We start from the raw sequence: 23,910 nt of genomic DNA on the forward strand, positions 1-23,910 counted from the left end.
GGTCATCACTGGCAGTGTGAAAGTGCCAAATCTAGCGACCAGGGAACAATTACAGGAACACTTTACCCCTGTATTTGCCGGAATGGCAGTGTGAAAGGGGCTCATATGACACAGTCTGACACATTCAATCTCTCATTGTTGAACGCATATTTAAAATGTATAAAACTCAGGGTTTCTCATCTCACTGTCTGTAAGTCAACTGTAAGAGTTCAAGTTGTAACTCAGAATTGGTTGAACCTTCTTATTGAAACGGGCTCCTGGAATCTGTGCACAACAAAATCAAAATATTGAGAAAATTTCCTTTAAAGCTGTCCAAATGAAGTTCTTAGCAATGCATATTACTAAGTTTGGATATATTTACAGTAGGCAATTTACAAAATATCTTAATGGAACGTGATCTTTACCTAATATCCTACTGAGTTTTAGCATAAAAGAAAAATCTATAATTTTGACCTATATAATATATTGTTGGCTATTGCTATAAATATACCCCAGCGATATCATAAGATAAGAAAAAATTATAGAAAAAAATACATTTATAAATAACTATTTACTGTATGAGGTATACAAACAAATAGATTTACATTTTCTAGTCTTTATTTCACTTATTGTGTCAACTATTGTCTAACAGTCTTTCATAAATCAAATAAAGTTAAATGTTCAGTGTTCAATTTATTTATAAAGCACACAATAATACAACAGAAGTTGACCACAGTGCTGTACATAGAATAAGCGAACACTCATAAAAACACATCCAACTTCTAATCATTGCCATAGACAACCTTATAATCCAAGCGGCATTAATAATTTCCTATTACACCACTAGCACAGCACTCATGAATGATCAAATGCCAAAGTGAAAAAGTAAGCTTTCAGTTGTCGTTTAAACTCTTATAAGAGAGGAGCATTCTCTGATATAAGGAGGTAAACTGTTCCACAGCTTGGGAGCAGCGGCTGCAAAAGAGCGATCTCCTCTCATTTTTCTAGTCACGGGACTACCAAGAGGTTTAATGACTCGGAGCGTAATGCTCTCTTTGGTTTATTCACCTGGATTAGATCAGCTATATATATCAGAGCATTACCATGTAGGGCCTTAAAAACAAATAAAAGTATCTTAAAATTAATCCTATAGAGAACAGGCAACCTATGTAGTTCTCTTAATACAGGGGTAATATGCTAACCTTGCAGCCGCATTTTGGACTAGTTGCAGTCTGTTTAAACCTTTTTTGTTGAATACCATAATACAATGCATTACCATAGTCCAATCTTGAGAAAATAAATGCATGAACTATCTTTTCCAAGTCCTTCCGTGTTACAAAGGGCTTAATTTTAGATTAATCTTAACTGGAAAAAAATCATTTTGACTACTTGATTTATCTGTTTATAAAATTTCAGTGCACTATCGCAGATTATGCCTAAGTTTTTTACTTGAAGCCTCAGATAGGGGGATAGTGTGTCCAAATTAATTTTAGATATCTCAGTGGACTCTGAGGGACCAAATAAAATAATTTCAGTTTTTGATTCATTTAGACACAAAAAATTTGCAGACATCCACCTTTTAATCTCCCCAAGACACTGCCAGCCTTTCAACAGCAGCAGGGACAGTTGGTTTTAAGGGTGGATACAACTGAGTATTATCTGCGTAGCAGTGAAAGGAGACGTCATATTTACTCATGATCTGACCTACAGGAAGCATATAAAGAGAAAAAAAGAATGGTGCTAAAATAGATCCTTGTGGAATACCGCATGATAAAGTCGCTGAGCTCGATGTACATTCCACCATTTGCACTGAAAAACTTCTATTTTGGAAGAAGGACTTAATCCAATTTAAGACAATACCTCAAATACCAACATAGTTTTCTAAACGTGAAGTTAAAATATCATGGTCAATTGTGTCAAACGCTGCTGTAAGAACTAATAGTAGGGTCACATCCCCAGTCTACCACTAATTTATTCCATTCTGATTTGTTTTATGGAGGGCCTCTTTACATCCTTCCAAATATCTTTTAGCTGCTGTGGGGAACTCAGGATTGTTGTAATAACACTGAGAAAATCCTCTCGCTTATATTGCCACATATAGGCTTTAAATTGAGAAGGGTCTGGGGGAGATGAGGGTACAATGCCCAACTGTTTCAGACAAGCACCCACATATGCATCTTCTATGTTAAAGGGCTTTATTTCCTTGGAAGCCTCAACTAATTTTTCTGGCAAGTCATTGGAGAAAACATATCCCATTCCCTGCAGGTATGTGGGGTATTTCTGTTCAGGGTACAATTCCTCTGCCACGTACCATTTAGAGTTTTTGTCTCTGACGACAGGCCGGTCCCACATCAAATACCCTGTGATGTAGTTCTGTCTGGGTGTGTTGGGTGACAATAAGAGGCTCATCAGGTTCTCCAGGCCTATGTACATATCAGAATCAACCTTCATAGCATACGCTGCTTGAGGACAACGAGTGGCCAGCCAGTCCATGATCACCATGGTCTTTATGGTCAGATTGAAGTAGGAGTCCACAAAGTTGCTCTGCACTAAATCTCTGTGTTGTCGACTCTCTTCCTCCAGCTTCTGTTGAGCTTCAGCTCCTCCAGTCAAACCCACCAAGAACAGAGTCAGCACTGCTTTTCCCTGCACTGAGCTCTCATTCCCCCATGTGCTGCGGATGGCGTTACGAGCCTCCAGCTGATGGGGGGCCACAGGGACCATCAAGACCAAGAACGGATCCCACTGACTACATTTATCAGGTTCATCTAGGATGAAATGATAGTTGCTTGGATGAGCCACATGATGATTCACAGACAAGGTTGTGGTTTGTGTAGGACTCTGTTGGACACTGTTGTTTGTTAAAAATGTTGTTTGATTTTCTCTGGCAGACAGGTATTCAGTCGCCACATAGTAGGAGCGTATCTGATTCAGCACTTTTTTAGACAAGGTGTCAGGGAACACAGCATTGAAAGAGAATTCAGAGACGTAAGTAATGGCAGTCACTAAGAACACTAATGTAAGTAGCAGAAAGAATCCTGTTTTAATGTGACACCTGCATGGGGCTTTATCTGCACCTAAACTGCATAGAAGAGAGACAAAAAAAAAACAAAAAATAATACAATTTATTTGCTGACACAATAATTATTGAGTGTCAGTATCAAACTTAAAACAGTTACATTTAAATATTAAACACATTCTATTTAGCCTGTACAATCAAGTCGAAAACATGGTAGGGACTGTATATCTTTTGTTTGTTTTAAATAAATCTGTTCATAAATGAACCAAACGAAGTCTTTCAACGCTACATATAAAGAAAGAGAAATAAACTGTTTAAAACAAACTTTAGACGCTACGTGGTGTAGACAATTTAATAGATTCAATAAGACTTTCCAATGCTATCCACAGAGAATCATTAGAATGAAGCGATTAACTAAAATTTTCATATTTGAAATTCGTCATTTTAATAGGAATCCACGCAGAATTTCTGTGTTGGTTTTTTGGTTGAAGTGACTTCTGTGGTTTCATAGATGATTAGGTGATAAAAATTTCACAGAAACTTTGCTAATGTGCATATGTTCCTGTAGCAGACTTACTGAAAAAGCTTCTCTACTTAAAAAAATTGTTGAATTTACTCACTCTGTCATTAGCTTTAGTTATGTTTAGTTAGTGGCTCACCAAATTTCACTTACTCCCAGCTCATCAAATATTGAAGCTTGGTCAGGACCCTTAAGCGTAATTTTCAACTTTTTACTATCATACTAAGGTGCAGATAATTGCCACTATTTGCAATAAGTAGTCTAAATAGCAGAAAGTACTGCTATTTTACTGTATAATAGTGTAAATCGAATCCAATGCTATTTACACTTAGTGCAAATATCCGCTGTGTAATAGTTTTATATAACAAAGAGAGTTACATTCATGGTTTTGTAAGTTGTCCTTAAATTAATGTAGTTTTGAGTTATGATCAGTTCGGCATATTTTTCCATATCCATGCAGTTGCAGTTTACCACATCATTGCATATACAAAATATCAGATGACCATAATATATCTACATATCTATTTTTTTTAGCATAGTTTGTTTTAAATCATGGAAGACAAAAGCAAGTGTGAGCTTACCTTTTCCAGCCATTTCTGTTTAAGTGTTTCGCCTCCATGTTGTGGTCTGTGTGCATCTGGATTTAGGACAATCAGTGGCCCTTGTATCTGAAAACCTAAGATTTAAATCTGCTTTAAAATTTTAGGTGGCCCCACCCCCTCCAACCTCACATAGGCGTCCACTGAGAATGGGGGGCTGGGCTAGTTTTTATGGTTGTTTTTAAAAGATCACAATTACACCATACATTTTAAGTTTTTTTGTCATTTGTAATACTAATAACAAAAAATAGGCTTCAGCTGATTGGATTATACTAACCAAATAATGTAAAAATACATTTAAATCTCCTTTACAAAACAATACCACTGTACACACTTTAGTCATTGCACTCTTTATTGGACTTATGCAAAATAGTCCTGTATTTCATACATTTCATTCTTGTCACATTGACAGACGTCCTGTGCTATGTTAAGACACATTAGCATTAGCTCAACTTCACGAGGCATTAGCCTCAACGTCAGGAAAATGTGTAAAAAACATTTACGATAAAAGCCTATTGAACTAACTCTGGTAAAATATACATATGTGAACTGACAATATACACCCCAAATGTATTTCATACATCGTATTTCGTCAACAACAACCTTACAATAAAAGGCACTTTGTTTTGGTAAGAATTCGTTAAAATATCCTGTGCAAATATAGTTCTTTGTAATACTCAAGCTGACCGTGACAGGCCATAGTCTTAGCATTTATCCATTATGCATGGCAGATATCAAATCAGAGTTTATACAACATTAGATGTGTGGTTCCCGATGCAAACCCAAACTCCGATTTTACACTTAAATGAAAAAGGTCAGTCATGCATAAAGGTTTACCAATCCGCTAGCCACACAACTAAATAATGGATAACAAACAGTTGAGTCCAAATGGACTCATGTCTTCATATGACACAGTCAATGTCTCGTCGTTGAACACATATAAAATATAAAGCGGCACCATTACATGGCTAATAATAAACACTAAAGCTGATGATTACTTAGAGCAATCAGTGTGCACATCTTTGCTGATTAAGTTATTAAAATGTAGCTTTGTATGTAGCTATGTCCCAAATTAGTTACTTTTTGGTTGTGAGGAATGTACCATACTAGGATCAAAATTTGCTTGACACTATGATACGAACCATAACAGATTTTTAGTTTTTAACTAACAAAATCAGTAACGTTTTGAAAGATATTTAATTAATTTTAACCTATTTTTTATTATTTTGATTTAGCTTTGCTTTCTTACGCTCATTTAACATATTAATTTAACATTGACCACAAACTGAATAACACTTTTAAAAGTAATCTCAATATGAATGTCTTCTTTTTCCATACTTGCATTACAGTGATGCCCAAATTCATGTGTAGCATTTAAAACTTCTTATTTTAGAGTTCTATTTTTGTTTTGTTTTACTAAATAATCCCATTTGGCCTAGAGTTGTGGAACACGAGATAATGTTTCTTTGTTAGCTCATACTGTAGTATGTGCTTTTCGGTTTAATTTTAAAGTTGTGTGTTGTACATATGCCTTTAATGACACATCCTGTTCACTGTTTGGTCACTGTAAATAGTCTCCAGGAGGTTCTTAGGTAAATCAGCATACTATAATTATGAAGCACCACCTTCTAGGAATTTCTTGCCAACATCACATTACATAGGTTCTGACGTGTTTTATGACATACTGATTATATAATACAGGTGGTGCCTGAATATTGGTCGCTGTCTCAGGAAGTACTGAAAAAATAATCAACATTTGAATGACCTTTGAATATTTAAACACACACCAGGAACAATAACCGTAAAGATAACTATAACAGTAACTATCTTAGCATTCACATAAACAAAGAATACCATTCTGTTCATTTAAAGTAAACACTACTTTTTTTTGCTTGTTGCTTTAAATACTCAAGCTCAGGAAAGATGAATCCATTTTCCAAGCTCAGCTGGAAAAATGGATCGTCCTGAAAGTGATTCCAACAACATAATTTCATTCATTAAAAAACATTATAGTTATTATCATTGTGAATGGCCCATAAGGTTTTTGGTTAGCATTGTTTTGGGTATGTTAAACCAATTTAGCTTTTGTAGTGTGAACAGAAAACAGACAAACTGGGACTCACACCAAATTCGTGAACAGTTCAAAATCCAAACAAAATCTGAACTCTCAACAAACATTTTTCTAAGTAGTTTTGTTTTGGGGGGTTGGACATAACATAACTGATTTCAGCACTTGCAAAATGACACCGAAATCCGATTCGAAATCCAAATCAGATCGGTGCACAGTGTGAACAAGTCCCATTAGTCTCTTTACGTGCTTGCCATCTGTTTCAAGAACAGCATGCCGGGAGGAATCACGACCCATGAATGAGGGCCCCGTCCTGCTCCCATCCTGCCTTCATCTTCATCATCAACATCATCTTCTTCCTCAACTGCTCTTTCAGCCTGACCCACTCCGAGCCCGAATGGCGGCAACAACAAAGGGTGCAGGATAGGCACCTTCCCAAGCCCAAGAGCACCAGAGCTGGGGTACAGCACCGGCCCGGCTCCTAAAAGTGGACTGAGCCTTGACAGATCCAGGGGGTAATTGCCAAGGGCCCCGGCGAAGGCGTGAGCCCCAAATAAGGTTGTCGCCGCACCCGGTAAGACGAAACGAGCCCCTCCTGGGTAAGAACGATCGATCCGTCGGCCATCCATCAATGAGGCACCATCTGATTCCAGCCTGCTGGTTCTGGGCTGGGCGGCGCGTTCCTGCACTACGGCGTGGCCGTGGGCCTTGATGTGCTTGCGGAGAGAGCTGGGGTCAGTGTAGCGCTTCAGACAGCCCACCATTTTGCAGCAGTAGGGTTTATCCACATAGTGTGTGCGCGTGTGTTTGAAGCGGTCGCTGGAGTTCGAGTAGCGCTTGTTGCAGCCTTCGTAAGGACAGATGTACGGCTTCTCTCCTGAGAGGGCAGAAGAGCAAGAGATAATCAAAGGCTGTACCAGAGGAATGCTGAAATCAGACAGTCACAACCCGGCGGCACAGGCCTGTAGAGACTTGTCTCATTGTGTGTGGGAAAATGAGGATGTGTGAAAAAAGTACTGGTATTTTGGTATTAAGGTCACGCTTGGATAAAAAACAAACAATAAAAGTCAAAATGCCCATTCAAAACGAGGATGATAACTAAAAATATCAATTAATAAACTAATAGCGAATAGCATAGAACGATATTGTTGGAATTTCTTTCAGTTGTATTTTTCGAGCTGATGAGCGTTAAAAACACTGACAGCCAATCAGATTTTAAATTGGATTTTATGTGTGTACCATATCTGTGTTTGCATTTTTTTTTCAGTTTTTTTCTGCTTTTCCCCTCACCTGTGTGTGATCGGGTGTGTATTTTCAGGTTCTCCAGGCGTGAGAAGCTCTTGTGGCAGGTAGGGCAGTGATGAGGTTTCTCGTTGGTATGAGTACGGATATGAATCAGCATCTTGTACCTGCGTTAAACAAATGGATCCCGGGTTAATGCTTATATACTGTATGCACACCATTCAAGAGCAAACATCAGACAGGTTTGAAAATTTCTCAATATCTTGGAGTGGGTGGAATTCTAACTGCTTTGTGCTTAAATCCTATGAATGCATGTATGTTTTCTGACCTGGCATTAAAGCCTCTTCCTTTGCGCGCACAGCCCTCCCAGTGGCAGCAGTATCCTGAATTCTTCTCTGGTTTCACATGCGAGTCATTCACATGGTCCACCAGATCCTGCAGGCTCTCGAACAGCAGATGGCACTACACAGTAAAGACAGAGAGTGTAGGAGGAGCAGGGAGGAAGATAAAGAGCACAAAATGAATAGATGATAAATAGATCTTTTAATTTCTAACATCATGCACTTAAAGGAATAGTTTACTCACTCTCAAGCAGTTCCAAACTTGTTTGATTATTTTATTTTAATTATTTGTTCTGCAGAGCACAGAAGAAGCCATTTTGATGGTAGCCATTGACTTACATCGTATTTTTTTTCCATATTATGGAAGTGAATGGCTACCGTCAGCACATTCTTCAAAATATCTTCTTCTGTGTTCAGCACAAGAAAGAAACGGATACAAGTTTGTGATGTACTTTTTTTTAAGTGTTTGGAGTGAATTTAGTGCATTGTTAATTGGTTTCTAGGAAGTTTTTTACTTGGTCTCTATTATATTCCAGTCTCTAAACATGGTTCAGGTCTTTCTTTTAAGTAAGTCTAACTCATTTTAGTGTTACAATATTTCCTCTATTAATATATGTACTTTTTTTCACTTGGAAACATATTATGGAATGAATTTAATTTAGTCTTCAACCTCATCATCATGGCTCAAGAAGACTAATACCAGCTCTCCCTCACTCACTTTTAGCCAGCGGCAGGCCAGCTGTTCATCGCTCGAGGGCTCAGGGGAGTGCTGCCCAATCAGCATCGAGGAGGGCAGGCGCAGGGGACCCTCTGCACCAATCGGCAGAAAGAACTGAAAACCTGGAGGAGGAGAGGAGCTGTCCTCGTGGTACGTGGTGCTTTCAGATTCCTGAGGAAGTAGAAGAGCTTATGTATCAACAGTTCATTTCTGACTCATCTTGGTTGGGAGGTAAGAGACCACCTCGTGGCCGAACAAGTCCTGACATGTTCCCAAACCTACCCTCAATTTTTGATCCTAGAAAAGGGTTCAGATTAGGACACCGTGTGAGATTGGACTGAAATATATTAATGTGGAGGGGAACTGAATTATGTTAATGGTGTATAATGTTAATGTGTATAAGTTTATTTATATAGCACATTTTGTACACAATGGTAATTCAAAGTGCTTAACATAAAATAAAGTAAAATAATAAAGTAAAATAAAAACAAGCAAATTGAAAAATTCGGAAATTATTTAAAAATGGACTTATTTAAAATGAATTTAAACAGTTAAATATAGAAAATGATTTTACATCAAATACTTAGGCGGCATAGTAACTAAAGGTGGACTCCCCTTGTTTTGTGTGAACCCTTTGTGTTTCTAAACTGTTAGGTTTATATTCAGTGAACATATCTGCAATATATTATATATATAAATATATCTTCAAAATATAAATTACATTTTTTTTGTCAAAGAAACTCTAAAAGAAAGCTTAAAACAGCTGAGATGATATTCATCTCAGAAATTATACTTTGATTATTTAAAGTGATCAGAATCATTTAAATCCATTTACCACAAAAACAGATGCTAGTTAATGGCAACTAGAGTAAAAATACATCTAGGCTTTTAATATTAGTACTGCCTTTTATTTTTAATAATATTATCACACACTATTATTTAGTTTATTAACTATAATTTTATAAAAAAAATAAAAATAAATAAATAAAGTGCTATAATATTATAACTATTATTAATAAAAAAAAAAAATTATAGTTATATTTAATGGTTCACGTTATATGCAATGTGAGGACCAAACCAAATCTCCAGGTTCTCATATGAGAACCAGGCTGAAAAAAATTATGTGCACCCCTGTATATATATACACAATCATTTAACAATATTGTTCCAAATCAACTGAACCATTCGAAAAATGTTGCAGAGTTTGATGTATACTTTAAATTACTCACCGAGGCCAAAAGAGGCGCTGTGGGACTCCAGCTAGCGCCGCTGTCTATGGGAGAGGGTGGTGAGGGAGAGGAAGATGGAGACAGACTCAGATCTACCACCATGGACGATGAAGAATCTGACATGTCCTTGTCAGCTGCATCTGGAGATAAGAAGAAATTAGGTTAGTTTCTGTACAACTGAGTCTGCTATTGACTGTCAGACCACAGATTTGTGATGGTTTCTAGTGACTTTTTCTTTAGTTACACTGTTACGCCCTGAATGTAAAGTCCCTGACCGGGCCTCACATATAGTCCCTTGCCCAGCCCGGCCTGTGTCTTTTTTCCCCCTTCTCATAAAACAGCTTATACTACTGTTTATACTACTGGAGTATTTTTTGTTTGTTAGATATAAGGTTTTAGTTTTTTATTAAGTTAATTTAGAAGAAGTTTTTGTTTTTAAATTACCAAGCGGCAGACAGTGAGTTGATTGTAACCTATGTGTGATCAATTTACACTTGTCAAATCATCATGACTAAAATCTATAGATATAAAACAGTTCAAAGATATAACAATGTTAGTTTAAATGTTAAACCTAGAAAAATGTGCGCTGTTACATGCATATCCAAGCGTTTGTACTAAGAGTGGAAACTAAAGTGCACTCAACGTGACCACTTTCATTTTTTTTCTGTGGAAACAACTTAAAATATGTCGTCATTTTTGCTCATAAAAGTAAGAGTAATACATCATTTGGAACTGTAAAGGGTCTACTTTTATTTGTGTGCACTCACAACATCATCAAAATGTTGTGCTTTTATAAAATAAAGAAAACAAACATGATGCGCTTTCTGCTGTCTTGGTCTTGAACTGGAGTGCATTACAAAATTGAACCGAAACTCAGTGATGACATGCCTCACAGACATAATAAATATATCTATGGAAAAATTTTAATTACTGCTTAACGAAATAAAACAAATCGAAAGCAAAATCTCTTTCATTACGTAATCCGTAAAGATGCATTTTTCTCTAAAGGCACGTCCAATGAGGAGATGGTGAGTCAGGATTGGCAACTTCATCCCTACGACACTGACTGAATAAATAATTCAAATAGCTGTTTAATATTTCCCCCGACACATTCATGCTATTACTTTTGCCAGTGCTTTGCGGCAAGCTTTAGCCTATTGTGTGCATTTGAACACTGATCTCTTCCAGCTGCGCTGAAAGCACTTGTGCTCGCTAATGCTACTGGAGAAGCCTAAAAGAAGAACTATAATGTGAAAATCGTCCCGAAGCCCGGACCTAGGGGTGTAAAAAAAAAAAAAGGCCATTATGCCCAGGCTGAAATCTAGGGCTCTAGTCACAATAAGTGTGTTTTTGAATAATTCATTGAATCAATTTGTTCAAGCACACCAACTAATTTAGGAATGGAACAAGTCTTTTTGAGTATGTCATTGAATCACTCATTCAACTAATTTGTTCAAAACCCCTGAGGAACAGATTTTGATTTGTGACCCTGGACCACACAACCAGTCTTAAGTGTCAGTTTTCTGACTATCTGAAAGCTGAATAAATAAGCTTTCCATTGATGTATGGTTTGTTAGGATCGGTCATGATACAACTATTTGAATATCTGGAATCTGAGGGTGCAAAAAAATCTAAATACTGAGAAAATCGCCTTTAAAGTTGTCCAAATGAAATCTTAGCCATGCATATTACTAATCAAAAATAAAGTTTTGATATATTTACAATAGGAAAGTTACAAAATATCTTCATGGAACATGATCTTTACTTCATATACTAATGACTTTTTGCATGAAAGAAAAATCTATAAAATATACTTTTTTTTTTGTTGCAAAAAATATACCCCAGCGACTTAAGACTGGTTTTGTGGTCCAGGGTTACATTTGTGCCTCTTATGAACATTTATGAGGCTACAGGAGAGTAGTTGTAATGCCAGTGAAATGACTCAATTGTTGGTAAATAAATATACAATAATAATAAGACAAATGCAGTACGTCTGATTTACATTCATACTACACATATTCATATTATATATTACAAACTTTTTTAACAGTTGCAAAGGAATTATTTATTCAAAAGAAGTGCCTATACAGTGAACAACTTTTTTTTTGGATACATCCACCTGTCATTTGATCGTTCTTTCAACATTTAATTCAAAAGAGCTGATTCATTCAGGAACTGAGGTCTTTATGAGCGAGGCATTGAATCATTCATTGAACCAATTTGTTAAAACACGCTGTCTGATTCAGGAACGAATCAAGATACCATTCAGCTGAATGTTAGAAAACTCTGATTCATTGCAAGAATGAAAAAAGTGACTAAATAATTAATCTCATAAATCGCATTATCATTCCATTGAAACATATATGACTGTATGCATTTTATAACCGTTGGGTTATGTGTTTCATCTATAGTTTAGTCATGTAGTGGTTTGTGTGGTCTGTTGACTAACCAGGGCTTTTGGCCTTGTGCAATGCGCGGGATATTCGAGCCCGAGAAAAGTGCAGTGGGGCACAGATGGACGTTCTGAGTGTCCTGTCACGGCCAGAGGGTATCTTCAAGTCCAGGGGCTCGTCCAGCGACAGCATGGCTTTGAATCCCAGCCTGAGAAAATCAAACCATGTTATATAAACTGTATATATTGAAAAAAAAATCCTTTATGACTCTTCACAGTGGCACCAACACCGACAGCTTTTGCAGCTTATTTTGTAGAAGGAAATACCCTCTCTCTCTCTCTCTCCCTCACACACACATTCACACTCCCACACACGTGCAGCTCCACGTTCACTTCAGCAACTGCAAGTCATTTAAATTTCTTTCTGCTAGACAAGTCACGCACACACACACACACAAGCAGTTCATCACACCAGCACCACACTGCAGTCAAAACATGCAGAATGCATTACAGAGATATATAGATCTGGGTTCTTTGCTTTCCTACATTCTTTTCCTCTCTTCCCGGTTTCTTTCTGTGATGCAGAGGAAAAGCTGATGAAGACTGGGCTTCTGGCTTCACATATATGTACAATTATTAGGGTCCAAAAGTCTAAGACACTAGGTGAAATTAGGAATGCACCATAGTTAAAATTCTGGTTGCTAATTATAAACGCATTACTATAGTAGGCTAACGCGAGTTACGTAATCAGATTACTTTTTTCAAGTTAGTAGTAAAGTAATGCATTACTTACAAACTTACAAAAATGTATCTGCGTTATTTTTTTCATATAAGTTATGCAACTGACTTTGTTTTCCCATTTATTTAGTGAGTATTTGCTTTTAAGTATTTACTTTCCAAAAAGTAGCAAGTAATGAGTTACTTTTTACAATATTGTAATGCATTACTTTAAAAAGTAACTTTCCCCAACACTCATCATTTTCAGGTTTAGTGCCAAGATTTAAGTTCTTTACTATTTTCCAGAAATAAATAAATCAATAATTCAAAATGTTTAAAGAAATAGTTCAACCAAAAATGAAGATTTGCTGAAAATATACAATGCCATCGAACATAGTGTTTGTTTGATCATCAAAACTAATTTGGAGAAATGTAGCATTACATCACTTGTTCACCAAGGGATCCTTTGCGGTGAATGGGTGCCGTCAGAATTAGATTTCAAACAGCTGATAAAAACATCACAATAATCCACATCACTCCAGTCCATCAGTTAACATCTTGTGAAGTGTAAAGCTGAATGTTGTAATAAACAAATCCATCAAGGCATTTTAACCTCAAACCATTGACGGCACCCATTCACTGCAGAGGATCTATTAATGGGGCAAGTTATATAATGCAAAATTTCTCAAAATCTTTAAAAAAAAAGAAAGAAACATTTTAGATACATTTTGGATGGCCTGTGTGTGAGTAACTTCATAAAAATTTTAACTACAAGTGAAAAAGTGCATTACATAAACATTCATCTAACCATATAATTATTTTCTTCAGTTACATGGGAATGAGGAAGTACTGCACCTTAAACACACCCCCACATTCATCATGACCAAAAGTTATGTTTTTTTCTTCTTACAGAGAACATTCCCAGAGCTGAAATGTTGATCTCCGAGCAAACACTTGTGGCTTTTCATTTTCAGCTACTGCATGCTTTCTTTTCCTCATTCCTCTGATTCCCTCTCTGTGATATTACACAGTATTGCAAAAGGTTTGAGTGCTGAACACTTCCCCTCGACTCCATCCCTCCCTCACTCTCACTCTCTGGCTTGGGGGTTTGTTTTCAATCTAACTTCTTCCTCGAGCTCCACCCTTACTTTCTGGGCTTTATATACACGCTAACACTGAGACATACTGTGCTACAAACACCACAGTAACATTCAACAGGTTTTAAATGGATTTCTAGTGGCTGCTTTACAATGTGTCCAACCTTGGTGACTGTGAGGTGGTGTTTTTGTGAGGACAATGAGGAAAAGTGCCAAAATGTCCAAATGATGGAATAAACCTGTTATTTTATTTTATTTTGGAGAGAAATACAGTATTGTTCAAAATAATAGCAGTACAATGTGACTAACCAGAATAATCAAGGTTTTTCGTATATTTTTTTATTGCTACGTGGCAAACAAGTTACCAGTAGGTTCAGTAGATTCTCAGAAAACAAATGAGACCCAGCATTCATGATATGCACGCTCTTAAGGCTGTGCAATTGGGCAATTAGTTGAATTAGTTGAAAGGGGTGTGTTCAAAAAAATAGCAGTGTGGCATTCAATCACTGAGGTCATCAATTTTGTGAAGAAACAGGTGTGAATCAGGTGGCCCCTATTTAAGGATGAAGCCAACACTTGTTGAACATGCATTTGAAAGCTGAGGAAAATGGGTCGTTCAAGACATTGTTCAGAAGAACAGCGTACTTTGATGAAAAAGTTGATTAGAGAGGGGAAAACCTATAAAGAGCTGCAAAAAATGATAGGCTGTTCAGCTAAAATGATCTCCAATGCCTTAAAATGGAGAGCAAAACCAGAGAGACGTGGAAGAAAACGGAAGACAACCATCAAAATGGATAGAAGAATAACCAGAATGGCAAAGGCTCAGCCAATGATCACCTCCAGGATGATCAAAGACAGTCTGGAGTTACCTGTAAGTACTGTGACAGTTAGAAGACGTCTGTGTGAAGCTAATCTATTTTCAAGAATCCCCCGCAAAGTCCCTCTGTTAAAAAAAAGGCATGTGCAGAAGAGGTTACAATTTGCCAAAGAACACATCAACTGGCCTAAAGAGAAATGGAGGAACATTTTGTGGACTGATGAGAGTAAAATTGTTCTTTTTGGGTCCAAGGGCCACAGGCAGTTTGTGAGACGACCCCCAAACTCTGAATTCAAGCCACAGTACACAGTGAAGACAGTGAAGCATGGAGGTGCAAGCATCATGATATGGGCATGTTTCTCCTACTATGGTGTTGGGCCTATTTATCGCATACCAGGGATCATGGATCAGTTTGCATATGTTAAAATACTTGAAGAGGTCATGTTGCCCTATGCTGAAGAGGACATGCCCTTGAAATGGTTGTTTCAACAAGACAATGACCCAAAACACACTAGTAAACGGGCAAAGTCTTGGTTCCAAACCAACAAAATTAATGTTATGGAGTGGCCAGCCCAATCTCCAGACCTTAATCCAATTGAGAACTTGTGGGGTGATATCAAAAATGCTGTTTCTGAAGCAAAACCAAGAAATGTGAATGAATTGTGGAATGTTGTTAAAGAATCATGGAGTGGAATAACAGCTGAGAGGTGCCACAAGTTGGTTGACTCCATGCCACACAGATGTCAAGCAGTTTTAAAAAACTGTGGTCATACAACTAAATATTAGTTTAGTGATTCACAGGATTGCTAAATCCCAGAAAAAAAAAATGTTTGTACAAAATAGTTTTGAGTTTGTACAGTCAAAGGTAGACACTGCTATTTTTTTTGAACACACCCCTTTCAACTAATTGCCCAATTGCACAGCCTTAAGAGCGTGCATATCATGAATGCTGGGTCTTGTTTGTTTTCTGACAATCTACTGAACCTACTGGTAACTTGTTTGCCACGTAGCAATAAAAAATATACTAAAAACCTTGATTATTCTGGTTAGTCACATTGTACTGCTATTATTTTGAACAATACTGTATGTACATAATTACAAATAATATGAAGTAGTAGCATATAAATAATGCTATTTATTTATTTTGTTGCTACCAAATTAGTGATATAGTTTGAATCGTTTTTATGTATGAATTATAACTAGTAATATATATATATATATATATATATATATATATATATATATATATATATATACACACAGTATATATAAAATAACAAATAACTTGAACTATATATATTATTAACATAAATAATTACAAAAAAATATAATAGTAACAATATTATTTATGTATTTGTTTGCCACCAAATTAAATGGTTAAATAAATACATTTTAAAACAAATCACAGAAATTAATGTCATGTTGTTTCAAATGTGAAGTTTTTTAAAATATAAATTATTACTCGCAATATTTCATATTTGGGGATTCATCCAATTAAAAAAATTCATGCACTCCATATTTTCTTTTTCTGGCTCTTTCTCACGCCAGACACTGGGATTGCAGGCAAAATAATGGGATTGCATCACTGAGTTTGGAAGGAGGGAGAGAAAGAGGAAAGGAATGATCACCCACAGCTTTTCGCTGTGAGTCAACAAAAGGAGGTAAAGGGCCAGGATTTCAGACACTTGCAGATGTGGAGGAATGAGAAACAGAATAGAGAAACAGTGATCTTGTGTGTGTCTGTGTGGAGAACATAATCATAAAGGTAGATAGGTACAGTATTGTTCAAAATAATAGCAGTACAATGTGACTAACCAGAATAATCAAGGTTTTTAGTATATTTTTTATTGCTACGTGGCAAACAAGTTACCAGTAGGTTCAGTAGATTCTCAGAAAACAAATGAGACCCAGCATTCATGATATGCACGCTCTTAAGGCTGTGCAATTGGGCAATTAGTTGAAAGGGGTGTGTTCAAAAAAAATAGCAGTGTCTACCTTTGACTGTACAAACTCAAAACTATTTTGTACAAACATTTTTTTTTTCTGGGATTTAGCAATCCTGTGAATCACTAAACTAATATTTAGTTGTATGACCACAGTTTTTTAAAACTGCTTGACATCTGTGTGGCATGGAGTCAATCAACTTGTGGCACCTCTCAGCTGTTATTCCACTCCATGATTCTTTAACAACATTCCACAATTCATTCACATTTCTTGGTTTTGCTTCAGAAACAGCATTTTTGATATCACCCCACAAGTTCTCAATTGGATTAAGGTCTGGAGATTGGGCTGGCCACTCCATAACATTAATTTTGTTGGTTTGGAACCAAGACTTTGCCCGTTTACTAGTGTGTTTTGGGTCATTGTCTTGTTGAAACAACCATTTCAAGGGCATGTCCTCTTCAGCATAGGGCAACATGACCTCTTCAAGTATTTTAACATATGCAAACTGATCCATGATCCCTGGTATGCGATAAATAGGCCCAACACCATAGTAGGAGAAACATGCCCATATCATGATGCTTGCACCTCCATGCTTCACTGTCTTCACTGTGTACTGTGGCTTGAATTCAGAGTTTGGGGGTCGTCTCACAAACTGCCTGTGGCCCTTGGACCCAAAAAGAACAATTTTACTCTCATCAGTCCACAAAATGTTCCTCCATTTCTCTTTAGGCCAGTTGATGTGTTCTTTGGCAAATTGTAACCTCTTCTGCACATGCCTTTTTTTAACAGAGGGACTTTGCGGGGGATTCTTGAAAATAGATTAGCTTCACACAGACGTCTTCTAACTGTCACAGTACTTACAGGTAACTCCAGACTGTCTTTGATCATCCTGGAGGTGATCATTGGCTGAGCCTTTGCCATTCTGGTTATTCTTCTATCCATTTTGATGGTTGTCTTCCGTTTTCTTCCACGCCTCTCTGGTTTTGCTCTCCATTTTAAGGCATTGGAGATCATTTTAGCTGAACAGCCTATCATTTTTTGCACCTCTTTATAGGTTTTCCCCTCTCTAATCAACTTTTTCATCAAAGTACGCTGTTCTTCTGAACAATGTCTTGAACGACCCATTTTCCTCAGCTTTCAAATGCATGTTCAACAAGTGTTGGCTTCATCCTTAAATAGGGGCCACCTGATTCACACCTGTTTCTTCACAAAATTGATGACCTCAGTGATTGAATGCCACACTGCTATTTTTTTGAACACACCCCTTTCAACTAATTCAACTAATTGCCCAATTGCACAGCCTTAAGAGCGTGCATATCATGAATGCTGGGTCTCATTTGTTTTCTGAGAATCTACTGAACCTACTGGTAACTTGTTTGCCACGTAGCAATAAAAAAATATACGAAAAAACCTTGATTATTCTGGTTAGTCACATTGTACTGCTATTATTTTGAACAATACTGTACAATCTATATTAAAAGTGGCATTTGAAATTATATATTTCGTATAAAATTAATAGTCTAATCTATGAACTTTATTGGTAAATTTATTTAACCATTTAAATTGCTATATATATATATATATATATATATATATATATATATATATATATATATATATATATATATATATATATACATATATATATATATATATATATATATATATTTTTTTTTTTTTTTTTTTTTTTTATCAAATCATGGTTTATATGTCATATGTCATGTAAATGATTTGCAAATAATAATTTACAGCAATATAATACTATGAGCATATTTGGGTTTTCTTTCTTACTGTTAACTTTTTTATTTATTCTTTTTATTTTTTGGGGGGGATTTTCTCGCTTTGATTTTCTGAAGACCCTCTTAAAAAAACACAACAGGATGAGGGTGGAGAACAAAACACAGCTAAATAATGAGTCACTGATGAGGAAGAAACAACAACATCCTACAGACGGCAATGAGCGCCACATCGCTCCCTCTCTCACTTTCTTCATCGCTCCTTCACTTTCCACCCCCTGCGTCTGGCAACAGGACAAGGTCAACACAGCCTCCCCTCCTCTAAAATTCCCATTCCTTCTTCTCCCGCTGTATAGTCTGTCATCCAGACACACACACACACACACACACATTCCTCTGGCCACAGCAGATTCACCCAATTTGTTTCCACTGCGCTTTTAAGTGTACATTAAAAATGCAAAGAGAGTGCCAAGCTCATAAACAATAACAAGAACCAGCTGTGGACCCAATTGTGCACAGTTTCTCCAGGAAGTCTGGGAGAACGGTCGCGGCTGAGAATCAAATGGACGGTGTGGATTAAGTGCAATTCGAACATTTTTCAGACATCATTTTCTCCCTTCTGGCGCTCTCATATTTCTCTCCTCTCTCGGTCTCTTTTTCCATGCCTTTCCTCCTCCCCTTGGATTGCTCATGATTTGCAAAGGCCTCCAGGAACTCTGTCCAACCTCAAACTCAAGCCAAAGGGGGGACAGATTGAGAAAATAGAATGAGACGTAAGGGTTGATGAAGAAAAAAAGGAAAGAGGGAGCTCAGGAGTTTCTTTTGGAAATGAACAGATATATTGCTCAATATCGTGTGTTTATGCTGTACAAGGCATCCTTGTATAGGTAAATTTAAATAAGGAGCTAATGGAGATGAAGCATTCCAGAAGCAGCCATTGGTGGTTGGTGTTTCAAAAGAAAAGAATGTGTGGTTTCATCTCTCCCTTCTGTCTGTCCTCACCCATTCTCTCCAGCGAACCCAACGATCCCCAACGCAAAAGTGAAGCCCACATTATAAGTCAAAACTGAAGTATGACCCACACATCCCTCAGCAATCGCAGCAAACAGTGTCTGACGACCCACTGAAACATTCATATGCATGCTCCCTCAGCCACACATTCATCCACAATCTGTCTCTCAATCCATTCCTCAGACCCTCTGTTAATGTTGCAGTTTGTTGCATCAGGACTGAGCTTGGCATTGCACCGAGAACCTCCCAAAGTACTGCCATAACCACCATAAACACTGAGCTGGACACGGCAAACGCCCACATATTCGGATTAGTAGGGGATTTTCAATAAGCGATTTCTAAATGTACATTCGGTAGACTCCAATCTTCATTATTTGCATGGCTCTTTGCGATATGCAAGCGTTAATGAACCTTAGTAAAGGTAGATGGCATACAAAATAGTTTGCAAATAAAAATGTGAATATATAAAAACATGAAAAAATAATTAGACTTGATTTAGGACCTTAAACTGTACGACACAGTTTTTGTCATTAGCGAAAAATGAAATATGGTGTATGTATTCATAATCCGTCTTTTAAATTACATATTTACACCATTATGTTACTGGAGCTACAGTGGTCAAATGTAAACAGGCTGTTTTCAGTTACCAGGCTAACAATTTAGGCTACTAGCTTAATGTTAAATGGTTGCAAAATGCTTTCCTGATTTGCTATGACAAGGTATCACAATAATGCAGGGTGCGATCTTATTTTGCCCTGAGATAAAATTGAAATAAACCCCATCAGAACACAAAATAGAAGGGTCTTTTATCATGCTGTAAGGGGTTAAGTTAGTAGGCTAACAATTTAGCCAACTAGCTTAATGTTAAATGGTTACAAAAATAGGGTGACCATATGAGCCATTTTCCCACGACGCGTCATTGCCAGGATTTCTATATTGCCTAAAACATCAAAAGTAGTTTGACCAATAACATGCAGGTATGTTACATAATTAACCAGTCGTGGATCTGGAAAATCTGGATATTTTAGGCAATATAAAAATCCTGGCAAGGACACGTCCTGGGAAAATGGCTCATATGGTCACCCTATACAAAAAGATTTTCTGATTAGCCACGACATGATGTCACAATAGCGAGGTATGGAATCTTATTTGGCCCTGACATAACTGCAAAATAAATCCCATCAAGACACAAAACATAAAGGTCTTGTATCATGCTGAAAGGTTTAAATTAGCAAGCTAACAATTTAGCATACTAGTTTAATGTTGAATGGTTATGAAATGGTTTTCTGATAAGCTCTGACAAAATATCACAATGCAGAATGAGATCTTAGTTTGCTGCGACATAAAAAATAAAATAAACCCCAAGATATAAGGGTCTTGTAACATGCTGAAGGGGTTAAGTTAGCAAGCTAATAATTTAGCCAAATAGTTAAACATTAAATGGTTTATGAAAAGCTTTTCTAATTAGCTCAGACTTGATATCACAACAGTGCAGGTTGGGATCTTATTTGGCCCCGATATGAATGCAAAATAAACCCCATTAGGTCAAGAAACATAAGGGTCTTGTATCATGCTGAAGGGGTTAAGTTAGCAAGCTAACAATTTAGCCTACTAGTTTAACACTGAATAGTTATGAAAAGGTTTTCTGATAAACTCTGACAAAATATCACAATGCAGGTTTAGATCTTAGTTTGCTGTGACATAAAAATAAAATAAATCCCAAGACATAAGGTTCTTGTATCATACTGAAGGGGTTAAGTTAGCAAGCTCACAATTTAGCCAAGTGGTTTAACATTAAATGGTTTATGAAAAAATCTTCTGATTAGCTTAGAACAGGATATCACAATAGCGAGGGATTGGATCTTATCTGACCCTGACATAAATACAAAATAAACCCCATTAGGTCATGAAACATAGGGGTCTTGTTTCATGCTGAAGGGGTTAAATTAGCAAGCTAACAATTTAGCCTACTAATTTAACATTAAATGGTTTAGGAAAAGCTTTTCTGATTAGCTCTGACATGATATCATTGGTTTGCTGCGACATAAAAATAAAATAAACCCCAAGACATAAGGGTCTTGTATCATGCTGAAGGTGTTAAGTTAGCAAGCTAACTAGTTTAACGTTAAATGGCTATGAAAGATTATAAAAATAACACAATAATACAGGATGGGATCTTATTTGCCCCGAGATAAAGCCAATCAGGATATGAAACGTAGGCGTCTTGTATCAAGCTGAAAGAGTTAATTTTAAGATAATTAACTCCAGACAGTAAATTGCGAAATTTTAACATATTTCACTGCGTAAAAAAATAAACATGAAACATGTGCAATAATGGCTGCAGACTAATACAAACAAGTAAACTAGCATAAATGAGAAATCCAGTGAAACGATGTCAAATAAAAAATAGTGCTCACGCCACAAAAGTGTTTGACCGCGGAATGTCAGGATTGACCAATCAGCATCAAGTACTCTTAAAGTGACATGATATTACAGCATCTGAGACACTAATAACCTCCCAGTCCCACCCACGCACTCAGGTGTCCTCCGTTCACACCTGTAGCAGAAGTTATATAACACCAGGTGGTCCCTGTTTATGATGCACTCTGTTTACAAACCTATTCCTTGGTGTGTGCTATTCGATCTATTCAACATTAAAGAAACTGGGTCACACTGTCTGGATAAAACTTTCGCAAAATAACACACACACACACACACACACACACACAGTTTTTTTTCTCTAGACGTGAGCTGATACAGATTGTGTTTGTCAAGATGCGCGCGCCGGGTTTAACGTTACCTCGATGAAGACGCTCCGTCTGATTCCGAAATACGTGACGGCTGAAGCGCGCGCGGTGCGTTTAACGCTGAGGGAATGTCTTCATCAAAAACACTCCTGGATCCAGCTCACCGTTTCCAACTCACGCAGGACACGACGGGCGATACTTACTCCAGAAACGCAAACTGTAGCTGTTTGGATAAATTGTCGGGAAGTTGCGACAAATCGTTCTAAAATAAATACATTTCAAAGGAGCATCGTTTGCTTACGACGCCTGTCTACTGTCTCCCGAATCCTTCCTCAGTCAGAAAAACAGACGGAGGGAGAGGGAGGAGAATAAGACAGAGGGTGGGGGACATTAAATGATGATTCTTTATTTTCCTCCAGATGTGGTCTCTCTCTCTCTCTCTCTCTCTCTCTCTCTCTCTCTCGCAGAATACTGTATTAGTCGATCCCGCCCTGCTGTGTGGCCCCGCCCCCCACGGAGACGTACAGTACGTGACGACGTCGTGCTCACGACGTGAAAACTCTGACATCGGTCCAGGTGTCTTGTCATAAGCTATCCTCAACTCAACTCTCACTTTGCTTGTAAAACAAGAAGAAAAATACATGAGAAAAACATTATAACATTGCTTACTTTAAAGACATTGATTTTTTTTTTTAAAAAGGTTGCAGCTGGATTTCTGTATCGACCGCCAACTTTTTGTTAAGATGTTTCTGTGCAAATTAGCCCAACACAAAGTAGTCTAATGGTACTGAATGATTCATATCTTCATGTACTATGATAAGGCACTGTGAGCTACAAAAATACCCTCAGGCCTATAACCGTGTCTCAAAGTAAATTGTATTACCATGTTAAAATGTCAACAACATTAAAAAAAAAACATGCTAATAATGGTATTTTTAGTACTTTTTTGATAGTGTAGACACCTGGAGGTCACCTGAGGTGCAAACAAATTAGAATCACCTAAATGAAACATTTTTGTTTTGTTTTAATTGGTCCCTCAAATGAGCAATTGAATCTTCCTCCACAGATTATAGGCGGTTTGTGAAGGATCTTCATAGCACACCATTTTCAAAGAGACACTATAGAGTTAAATGCAGATGTTTATGATTGCAAGCCACAGACCGGACTTATGAAACCTGAATTTGACCAACAATATATATCTACAAAACTTGCAAATGTAACTGGAGACGGAATAATTATTTATGGCTACCACTACCCAGACCCCAGAGTATAACCTTTCCTCCCCAATGGTAAGTGACAAGCATAGGGCCCAAAATACCAGAATTCAATGGTGTATACCATACCTCAAAACAAGATAGCCTTCCAAGAGGCTCTGGTAATGCCATATATACCCCCAGATATACATAGACAATTTAAACATATATGATAGTAGTCGCGATTGCAAGATTGTATCACCAAAATCTGCCATTATCACTCAAAATCCAGAATTCTCTCCTCAGAATTGTGGGGTAAAAACTCGGAATCACAAAGAAAATAGTCAAAACTTTGATATGTGAATTGGAAGTTAAATTTTTTACTCTTTAATTCCGTGGCTTCTATAGACTTCTACCGCAGAACTGTCATTTTCTCCCATCAAGTTGGCTCCGCCCACAAAAACGTCATCAAAATGTCTAATGGTCTTAAAGTACATTGTATTACCACATTAAAATGTCAAAAAAAAAAACATGATAATAC

The 23,910-nt window shown here is 37.1% G+C and overlaps 2 protein-coding genes across 2 annotated transcripts; both read right to left on the reverse strand.

Annotated features, from left to right (window-relative positions):
• Positions 1-652: 652 nt before the first annotated feature.
• Positions 653-5,482, reverse strand: LOC113040524 (beta-1,3-galactosyltransferase 1-like). The gene is made up of 2 exons (XM_026198844.1): positions 5,465-5,482; positions 653-3,111 (listed from the first exon to the last, which is right to left on the reverse strand). The coding sequence occupies exons 1-2, from the start codon at positions 5,480-5,482 to the stop codon at positions 1,951-1,953; spliced, it is 1,179 nt and encodes a 392-aa protein (XP_026054629.1). The 3' UTR covers positions 653-1,950.
• glis2a (GLIS family zinc finger 2a) lies at positions 4,452-22,606 on the reverse strand. Its single transcript, XM_026198134.1, has 7 exons — positions 22,230-22,606; positions 12,165-12,316; positions 9,716-9,855; positions 8,487-8,657; positions 7,756-7,889; positions 7,476-7,594; positions 4,452-7,062 (listed from the first exon to the last, which is right to left on the reverse strand). Exons 2-7 carry the CDS (start codon positions 12,298-12,300, stop codon positions 6,428-6,430), a joined length of 1,335 nt encoding a protein of 444 aa, XP_026053919.1. The 5' UTR covers positions 12,301-12,316; positions 22,230-22,606; the 3' UTR covers positions 4,452-6,427.
• Between the last annotated feature and the right edge of the window lie 1,304 nt (positions 22,607-23,910).

This window comes from Carassius auratus, chromosome 22 (genome assembly GCF_003368295.1).
Source record: "Carassius auratus strain Wakin chromosome 22, ASM336829v1, whole genome shotgun sequence".
Taxonomy (NCBI): domain Eukaryota; kingdom Metazoa; phylum Chordata; class Actinopteri; order Cypriniformes; family Cyprinidae; genus Carassius; species Carassius auratus.

Excerpts from the sequence above, each read along its gene's own strand:
- glis2a (XM_026198134.1), bottom strand. The coding sequence starts at position 12,300 with ATGCTGTCGCTGGACGAGCCCCTGGACTTGAAGATACCCTCTGGCCGT. Across the intron at positions 9,856-12,164 it reads GCACAAGGCCAAAAGCCCTG|ATGCAGCTGACAAGGACATG; the intron begins GTTAGTCAACAG and ends TCTTATCTCCAG. Across the intron at positions 7,890-8,486 it reads TGGCCTGCCGCTGGCTAAAA|TGCCATCTGCTGTTCGAGAG; the intron begins GTGAGTGAGGGA and ends TTTACTGTGTAG.